The sequence below is a fragment of the Pteropus alecto genome, unplaced genomic scaffold (assembly GCF_000325575.1).
Source record: "Pteropus alecto unplaced genomic scaffold, ASM32557v1 scaffold61, whole genome shotgun sequence".
NCBI classification, from domain to species: Eukaryota; Metazoa; Chordata; class Mammalia; order Chiroptera; family Pteropodidae; genus Pteropus; species Pteropus alecto.
In genome coordinates this window covers 16,183,645-16,192,706 of record NW_006434835.1, presented here as the reverse complement: position 1 = coordinate 16,192,706, position 9,062 = coordinate 16,183,645, and the positions used below count along the sequence as shown (strand labels likewise).

At 46.9% G+C, this 9,062-nt stretch overlaps 2 protein-coding genes and 2 non-coding genes across 11 annotated transcripts in view; all 4 read right to left on the bottom strand.

Moving 5' to 3' along the window:
• The window catches only part of AGBL5 (ATP/GTP binding protein like 5), an 18,236-nt gene extending 18,045 nt beyond the window's left edge, over positions 1–191 (bottom strand). For 3 of the 5 annotated variants that reach the window (XM_015588198.2, XM_025045703.1, XM_015588200.2), the window contains exon 1: positions 21–174. The gene's annotated coding sequence lies outside the window, so the exon portion shown is untranslated. Of the gene's footprint in view, positions 1–20 lie in introns of all 5 variants that reach the window. The other 2 variants (XM_015588199.2, XM_006910310.2) reach the window with 2 other exon arrangements.
• Positions 192–530: 339 nt separating this feature from the next.
• TRNAA-AGC lies at positions 531–603 on the bottom strand. The gene has a single exon. It is a non-coding gene; the product is annotated as a tRNA-Ala (tRNA).
• Positions 604–957: 354 nt separating this feature from the next.
• Positions 958–1,046, bottom strand: TRNAY-GUA. Its single transcript is given in 2 exon segments — positions 958–993; positions 1,010–1,046. It is a non-coding gene; the product is annotated as a tRNA-Tyr (tRNA).
• Positions 1,047–3,840: 2,794 nt separating this feature from the next.
• The window catches only part of TMEM214 (transmembrane protein 214), a 10,783-nt gene continuing 5,561 nt past the window's right edge, over positions 3,841–9,062 (bottom strand). For 2 of the 4 annotated variants that reach the window (XM_006910308.3, XM_025045733.1), the window contains 6 exons: positions 8,696–8,809; positions 8,352–8,469; positions 7,688–7,784; positions 7,330–7,498; positions 7,034–7,173; positions 3,841–6,814 (listed from right to left, as the gene is read on the bottom strand). In XM_006910308.3, coding sequence (XP_006910370.1) covers positions 6,688–6,814; positions 7,034–7,173; positions 7,330–7,498; positions 7,688–7,784; positions 8,352–8,469; positions 8,696–8,809 — 765 coding nt within the window. In that variant the 3' untranslated portion in view covers positions 3,841–6,687. Of the gene's footprint in view, positions 6,815–7,033; positions 7,174–7,329; positions 7,499–7,687; positions 7,810–8,351; positions 8,470–8,695; positions 8,810–9,004; positions 9,054–9,062 lie in introns of those variants that run through there. The other 2 variants (XM_025045732.1, XR_003045861.1) reach the window with 2 other exon arrangements.

Here is a 9,062-nt window from a genome sequence, read left to right as displayed (position 1 = left end):
CTCCACGCAGAGCCCCTCACCTCTCTCCGGGCCGGTGATCCCGCTCCCTCTCCCGCTAGCGAGGCGCCACCTCGGGCCCCGGCACCTGGGCCCGCCACCCAGGACCCAAACAAAACCCGAGCGCCGCGGTGCCGGGACCCCGCTCTGCCAGGAAACAAGAAGTCTCTCGCCTATTGGCGGCGGGTACAGCTGGCTACCCGCCCAGTAAAGCTCGCTGCCATTGGTCAGCACGCAGGGGTTCCCTCGCACGCGAGCGAGTACCTGAGCCAGTGCTGTTTAGGGGCTCAGCAGGCCCCGCGGGCAGGAGGGTTCCGTCCGTGTGTTCTCAGAAGGCGGTTAACGGCCTGTCGCGCCGGGAGGAGGAAAACACAAAGTGACCAAGAAGTAAACTGGAAAAGACCCGCAAAATAAAATGACAATCTGTGAAGCTAATCATTGTCTGCCTTGCTCCTCTGTGAATCATAGGCATCCACCTGCTTCAGCTAGTCTCTCGCTGGTGGGAATCCTCTAATGCGTGGGCAAAAACCGAGTGGAGGATGCGGGCATCGATCCCGCTACCTCTCGCATGCTAAGCGAGCGCTCTACCATTTGAGCTAATCCCCCAGTTGTTCCTAGTATTCTTTCTTTTGCCTTACAGGTTGTTGCAAGCTGTCCACTGACCAGTGGCCCACCCGCAATTCAAGATATTTAGCAGAGTGCAATAGAACCATGGGCAAAATTTCAAAAACAGGACATGTGATAAGTACACATAGCAATAGTAATAAAACCTCGTTTAGAAACACATTTTAATAGGTCTGCATTTAACCTACAAGAGAGCTGTGCCGTACCCTAATTACTGAATATACGTTACGGAAAACTGGTATTGGTAGTACTCACGTAAATTCAGCCCACCTTCGAGAAAACCTTTTTTCCCACTGGGCAGTTGAATTAAATGAATATTAAAAAGTTTGTACGAAGTCCTTCGAGCCGGAATCGAACCAGCGACCTAAGGATTGCCACAGCTCACTCACTACAGTCCTCCGCTCTACCAACTGAGCTATCGAAGGCCCCGCTGTTTTCCAGGATTGCCGATTCCCCTCTAATACTTACCGAGGCCGCACTACTCCAGTGTCCAATAGATTTTTGAAGTCTGGCTCCGACCTTCTAATGAAGTTCACCTACGCCGAGCCCCCTTCTGGGCTACGCAGAACAGAGGAAGCCAGAGACAGAAGTGCAAGCAAAGGATGCTGCCGAAGGACCCGCTTCCCAGCCCTGGACGTAGGAAACACAGACAATATGCTTCCCTTCCATTTCCCTTCTTACTACAAAACAGCACCCCCCACCCCCAACCGACACGGTGGCTTCTATAGGATTGTGGACGCTTAAAGATACCGTTGGCAATCCTGAGCTTCTGCACCGCATTGCCCAGGGGGCCGGTACGCACACATGCTCTACAATCGCAGGCACAAGCCCAGTTTGCAGAGCAAATAGCTTTTGCTATTTCCACTCCACATTTCCTCTCGATCCTCCGAGGGTGCCAATAAAATCCTACTGCTCTCCTGTTGTGAAGGATATTCATTCATTCAGTTAGTAAACCAACGTTTTGTCAGAATCTGTTCGTTCTGACTAGGGCGAGAAAGATACAAACCACGGAGCTGCTGGAAGCTTGCAGGGTAGCGTGGGACGCGGCCGCGCCTAAACCCCGCGGTGCTGGACTGCCTGGCGGGAGTGGGACCCTGAGCAGCGCGTCGGCCACTTGGCCCGCGCCACTATTTGGCTCACACTTTCACCTCTCATTCCTTGAGCTTGCAAAGGCAGCCCACAATCCTTTGCCCACCAGAAGCTTCCGGGGGTTTAAAAACAAACCAACCTAAAACTCAACTCCTCTGTGAAGCCTTGCTTGGTAGCCTGGAGGAGTGGCTGTGCGAGGAGACCTGGCCTCCATTTCCAGCTCTGCGGTCGACTGCCTGGGCTGCCTGGAGTCACAATTGCCTTGGTTTCAAAACCCTTGCAGCTCCGACGTTTTAAGTGTTCTCTCAGGCTGAGCTTTAAATCCTAGGCCTCTGATGTCATTTTGCACAGCAGTCTTTGCGCCTACCCAAAATCAGGAGATTAATATCTTGGTTTAATTTCATTCTATTGCTGCAAACGCTACCATTGTGTCCCAGAGCGTTTGCTTGGGAGTGGGTTTTTTTTTGGCATGGTGTTTAGCATTCTCTTTGGGGTGGGGGATGTGTGTGTCTGGGAAGCACAACATATTTGTTTTGTTTTTTGAGGCAAAATTCGTACAATTAACAATTTTAAAGTATGAACAATCCAGTGGCATTTAGTGTATTCACAATGTTGTGCAGATTGCCATCTCTCTAGTTTCAAAAATGTTTTTTTAACCACCCTAGAACACCCCCTACCCTTGAAGCAATTACTCCCTACCACCATCCCCTGGCAACCACTAATCTGCTATGGATTTGCCCATTATGGAGATCTCATATATATCATAAAATATGTGGCCTTTTGTGTCTGATTTTTTTTTACTGATGCTTTTGAGACTCATCCAACTGTAGCATATACCAGTACTTCCTTTTAATGGCTGAATAATATTCACTTGTATGGCTATACTACTTTGTTTATCCATTCGTCTATTTTGATAGACATGGGCTATTTCTACTTTTTGGCTTTTATGAATAATAGTGCTATAAACATTTATGTACAAGTTTCTATGGGATATGTTTTCATTTCTCTTGGGTATATACCTAGGAGAATTGCTGGGTTTTACGGTAATTATATATTTAACTCTTTGAAGAACTGCTAAATTGTTTTCCAGTGTCTGATCTATTTTACATTTCCACCAGCAATGTAGGAGGGGTCCAATTCCTCCACATCCTTGCAGATACTCATTTTCTGTATTTTTTATTATAGCCAATATTTCAATAAATTAAGCTCAATTAAGTATTTTCCTATCATTAAAGATCCTTTGAAATCATTTGAATAGCCATTTCCCGTCCTTTGGTTTTACCACAGTTTACTGAAATATTCATCTTATTGTTGGACATAGTTTATATCCAAATTTTCATTGTTAAAACTGCTATAGTAAATGTTCTGGTACATAAATCTTTGTCCATATTTCTGTTTACTTCTCTATATATTTTTAGGAGTTGAATTGCTTGGTAAAATAGTGATTTTACCAAGTTAACAAAATAGTTAACTATTACCAAAATACATCCCAGAAACATCATACCAATTTCTATTATAGCATTCACTGAGTATATTATCACTTAAAAAAAAAAAATTTTGTTGATAGGCAAAAGTAAATGGCATTTTATTTTAAACTTTCATTTTTACCAGTGAAATAGATTTTCGAGTCTATTGTTCATTTGCATTTTTTATGAATTCTTTTATCCATATTTTTGTTTTAGCATTTTTCTTATTGAATTGTAAGAGTTCTTTAACATTAAGGATGCATTTATAAGCTCAGAAAGGAAACGGAGATCCTTGATCAACACATCAACTCGACCTGACATACACAGAACATTCCACCCAACAGCAGAATACATTCTTCTTAAGCACGTGGAACATTCTCCAGGATTGCTCATATGTTAGGTTACAAGCCTCAATAAATTTTAAAATGGTTTAAATCATACAAAGTATTATTATTGATAGTGGTATGTCAATGATAGTGATATGATAGTGATAAGCTCACTGATGTTGACAGTGGGAGAGGTTGTGAGAGGGGCAGGGATTATATACTTTTTGCTCAACTTCGATGTGAACCTTAAACTGTTCTAAAAAATTAAGCTTATTAAAAATTAACTCGTGTGATGACACAGTAAAAAAAAATTATACCAAGGCATTTCCAAAAACATGTCTGAACTCAATGTTTTTAATAGGCAGACTATTCAATACTCAACAAATATTCACTCATACCCTGAACAGTGGAAGCTCCCCTCTGCCCCAATTCCTTCTTATACCTCAAATCTGGGCCAATGAAACTGCCCCGTAAAAACAGAATACCACATAGGGAAAAGCAAGGTCCTTTACCCCTCAGGTGTCAGTTTACGTGTTCTTCAAATAACACCTTTTGGGAGCAGGACCATGAAGAGTATGTAGAAAACGGATGGCTCACTTTAAGTGTTACTTAAATCCAAACTCCCTTAGAAGACGTTAAAATGGCAAGATTATCTAATCATTGAAATGTGTAATTGACCACTGGGTTATTCTGGAAGGCATGCCCATCTCCATGGGAATCACTCCACCCTTTTGGGGTGGTGCCATTTGAGAATGGACCAGCAATGCTGTGTGAGCCAAGCGACATTATCTGCCTGACAATACTATCTACCCACAAGTCAGGCTGGCCCATCAAGTTGGGCTGCTCTAAAGCTGTAGCTGTAAACTGGGTACAAATAACCAGAGGAATCTGAAAACATGCTTCAAAACTTAGAAAAATGGAAAGAACTGTTTCAAATGAGTCATGTGATATAATCTGCAGGTCCACACAGAATTGGTAATAACTAGTTAGTATAATCACACTTCGACTGCAGTTTTATGGCATGTTATCTGTAGAACTCCAGCTGGGTGTGCAGTCAGGATGTCCAGATGTGACACTCTTGAGGTGTCAGTTTACGTGTTCTTCAAAAAACACCAAGAGTCACTGGCCCCCTGTAAGCATCAGAGTGTACTCTACAAGACCACACTGGTTCAACTCACTGGTTCAGTTTGGATGTTTTTGGCAAAAATGAAACATCTGGATGTCTGGCTTAGCTTTAATGGACACAGGTACAGTGCTGGTCTATTCCTCTGACAGAAAAATTCTGGACAATTCTAATCATGGTGAAACCAACTGAATGTTAAATAAAACCAATTCAAGTGTCACGGTCGTTGAGAGGCTGTGGAGACCCCAATTAATCCTCTTTCAACTTGCCTTGAATACAGGCCAGTTCCAAGGATTCACTATTCTTAAGAACTGACCATCTGTTTCTGACTAGTGAAGAATTGAGGAAATGGAACGTCTTAGACCCTTGGACAGTCCTGCCCAGCAGTCCTAAACCATGACTCTTTGCCAGGCAGGGTTTCTTTTTTTCTGGGAAAAATGGTCATGGCTAAGTACCACTAAGAGAACAGGGTTCTGCCCAGCGTAGGCTGTTAAATTCCCAAGATAACATAATTATATCCTAACAGGGAAAGGGAGGGAACACAAATGTGATGCTATAGTTATGACCTCACTTTCTGCCGAGATTTTCCTATGTTTGCTACTTCATAATCTCACCACTGGAAAACGGAGGCACTATGTCAGGGCAGCACATGCAATAAAAAGTGGTAGCTGGCCATCATTCCTGTTGGTTAACTCAGGTGTTCAGGGTGGTACAGAAACCAACCAGTGGATGTTGGAGTGGGCAGTGCACCTCTAATACCGCTTGCTTTGAAACATTCAAGGAAAGAAACTTGAGATGAGAGCTGAAACTCATGCAGTTATGACACTAATTTCAAGTCAAAAATTAAAAGGGACTTTGGTGATAAACCTTTAATCATGTATCTCCTGGAGTTCTAAATCTCTCACTGCCTTAGAAAAACAAACCAATTAATAAATTAAGGTTCTGGCAAGAAAGAAGTTACCCCTGATCACTGTTCAAGAATTCCCCTGGGAGACTCTCTCCCTGCTTTTCCAAGCAAAGAATACTCAAGTTGTCAAGGCAAATCACAAGTGGGACAATACAATAGGGGAGCAAGAGGAGCATATCTAGAATCCTCAACAGGCCCAAGTTTAGAATGATGGGTGTGAGCTTTCCTTGCCAGAAGCTCAATTACTGCTGGTGGCTACAACCCCCAGGAGGGGAGGGGCCTATGGAAAACACACAGGTGCCCATGTCCATATTCTGTTGTCCCGTCTACAACTATGGGAATTCCTGTATGAGGATGCAGAGAGGAAAACTAGAAATCAAATGTGTCCTTTATTCCACCTAGTAGACACACCCAGGAGCCATATGCTGAATCCTGTCTTAACAGGCTGCTGGAAGGTTCCCTGGGCTCTGCTCTCCAGAGAGATGGTAGGGGTAGTCAATGGAGAGAAACTGAACCTTGAGGCAGAGCTCCCCACCCTTCCCCAGTGCTGGCACTGAAGGGGAATGGAGTGTGAGAAAGTGGGATCACGATGGAGGGGGTAGTGAGGGGCTTCGATAGACCTAAGCTGGGCATTCCGGGGTGAGAGGTTTTTCCATCCAACCCTCTATGTCCACTGACAGCCACACTCAGCCTGTGGATACAGGTGGAGCTGTGTTGCTCACTGTGGTGCTGTATTTTCCTGGAAGTTCCTCTTTCTGCTGCAGTTAAAGTTTGGGAGCAGAAATCATTCATCAGAAGAATGCAGAAACCACTTGTTTGAATCCCACCTTTCTGAAGATGAGCTGTTCGGGGTTTCAGAAATGAAATGGAAGGAAGGAGGCTAAAGAGGCTACCAGCCCAAGGACAGAGGCTGGGAGCTATGTGCAATAGGGCCAGAGAAGTGTTCAGTGGAATCGTGGGTAGGAGGCTGAGACAACCCTGGGCTCAAGTCACTACCAAAGATGGAAGAATTGGGGCAGAGGCAACGGGCCACTTGCCTAGGAGACAGAACTCAGGCACCAAGTAGAAAAGACCCCACAGAGAACTACCCGCTCTGCCCCCAGCAATCTCAGATGGCCTGCTCCAGTCGAAACCCAGGGGCCAGGGAGGCAGGGTCTATTGCTGGGATATCATAGCAAGTGCCCAGTCCAAGAAAGCCACTGTGATGTCCTGTAGGCAGAGCCAGGTCCAGTGGGCAGCCTCACTGAGCTGTGTCTTCACGCAGTCCCAGGTCACTTCACCTCTGGGAGGAAAGCAGAACATTTGTGGGGGTTAGGAAGTAGTGGTGTGCAGCTGTGTCAGGTCACAAGTTTGCAACTTAGATCCATAACTGCATACCAGAGTGGCCAAGGGATGAGTAAGGGCCAGGGCTGAGTGAGAGACTGAACAGAGAAGCCTTGTCCCTAGAGAAAGGGCATGGGGCCACTGGGGCTCCTGCTGGAGCCCTGGATAAAGGTCTCACCTGCACGCCTCATGGCAGTGCTGCTGGGCCCGGGCCAAGGCCTCAAGCAGCATGTGCCACAATGGCAGCAGCACGGTCTGGTAGAGAAGCAGGAACAGCTTCCTCACAGAATAGAGCAGCTGGTTCAGGGCATCAGGGAGCTGGAGAGGGAGCCGGACCACGGAGAACAGATGGGATTAGAGTGCCTGGAAACGCATCCCGGCCCTGAGGACCCAGTGCATGCGGGGCTGCACCTGCCCAAGAACTCAGCCCTTGGGGAAAGCAGCCCTTCTCGGACCTTCCTGTCTCTGGCTTACCTTCTGGGAGAGGCTGGTGAGACTGTCACCAAAACAAGGAAGGTGGGAGGCACAGTGGTCAGAAATGAAGCTGACTGTGGCATTGATATGGGCCCAGGCCAGCTGCAAGCTGGGCCTCATCATGGACAGCAACTGGGAGCCCCAGGCTGGTAATGTCTCCTCTAGCCAGCTGTAGAAGACAGGGGGAGAGAAGCAGGCTGTTTCCTCAGGCAGCTTGGCTCCCTAAGAATAGTTGGGGGAAGGGAGGCCTTGGAAAAGGAAAACCACAATCACTTCCCACTGTCAGTGTTGTCACCACCCTGAACACCCAAGCCTTCTCTCTCCCCTCTCCTTCCTCCCCTTCCTGGAAGGTACTCACCTGTAGCACTGCAGACTGTAAGAGTAGATCTTGGCACATGCTTGCTGGCCAACAGGCAAGAAACCAGATGACTGAAGCAACCGGCCAGAAAGGGAGGCTGAGTAGAGAGGGCCTCTGGTGAGCTGGGAGGGGAGGAGGGTAGGGACTGGGCAGACAAATACTACAGGCCCCAGAGCAGGCCCAGTGAGGGAAAGGGCAGAACTTAAGTGTGTTCACAGGGCTGCAGAGAATGCTTGGCAGGAGGGATGAAGGCCCAGGAAGCTGAGTCCATTTCTCCTGCTGGGCCAGGTGAGCAGGGATGGTGCAGCCAGGTAGAGTCCCGGACTTAGGCATGAGAAAGCCTCGGGTTTGGGATCTGCCCTTCTACTTACCAGCTGTGATCTTAAACTAACTGATAAATCTTTCTGAGCCTCAATTTCCCCAGGACTTAAAAAGGATATAACATCTGCTTAAATGAGACCATGAACATGCAAATTTTCTATACTGCAAAGCACTAGTTCGATCCGAAGTGGTAATGTCATAGCTGTGGACACAAAAGGCTGTCTGAAAAGTGTCTGTTCTACAGCATCTAGGGAAAAGCCTGTGTGTGCTGGTAACAGGGGTGATACATCTAGCTCTATGCCCCACCTCCATGTATTTCCCTTGCAAGCCAATCCTTGCTTACCCTGGAAAGAGCCGTGTGACCGCAAGTCATGGCACAGGAAACCTATGGCAAAGATTAGCACCAACAGGAGTAGCTGTTTCCAGGGCAGCTGGCAGCCCCGAGCCTGCTGCAACAGATTCTAGGAAAAAAGGGAGTAGATCAGAAGGGAGAGGGGCTGATCTTGCTTCTTAAGGCAGACCTCAAGCTAGGCCCCCTAGGAGGAGGGTCAAGCTTTCACATGACCCTAGAGGTAAAGAGGGCTCCAGGGATAGGTGTGGCAGGAATTCGATACAGGCCCGACCCAGGGTGTGCCAAGACAGAGATGTACAACAGTTTGTGGGTTGGGGAGGGCTGGGTGCTGGCACCTTGCAGGCCGTATCACAGGTGATGACATCATGGTTATTACAGCTGCCTTTCCTTAGCAGCTCCTGATTGGTAAGCTTGAAGAACTGAATGGTTTCTTGCAAAAACTTCCGTGTCTATAGGATAAGAAACATCTGGATTGAGAATGTAAGATTTGGTCCATGAGGGAACTCTGAGCCTCCATCATGCTTCATTTTCCATGCCAAATGTACTAACAGAGTACCTTCTCAAGAAAGGCGGAACAGTGGCTGAGGGGTAGGAATCTAGAACCCAGAGAAGGCTCAGCCTGCCATGTTCTCCCAGCTCCTCACCTTCTTAGGAATCCGCTCCCAGGACCTGAGCAAATGCTTCAGCAGCAGGCTGTAGGGA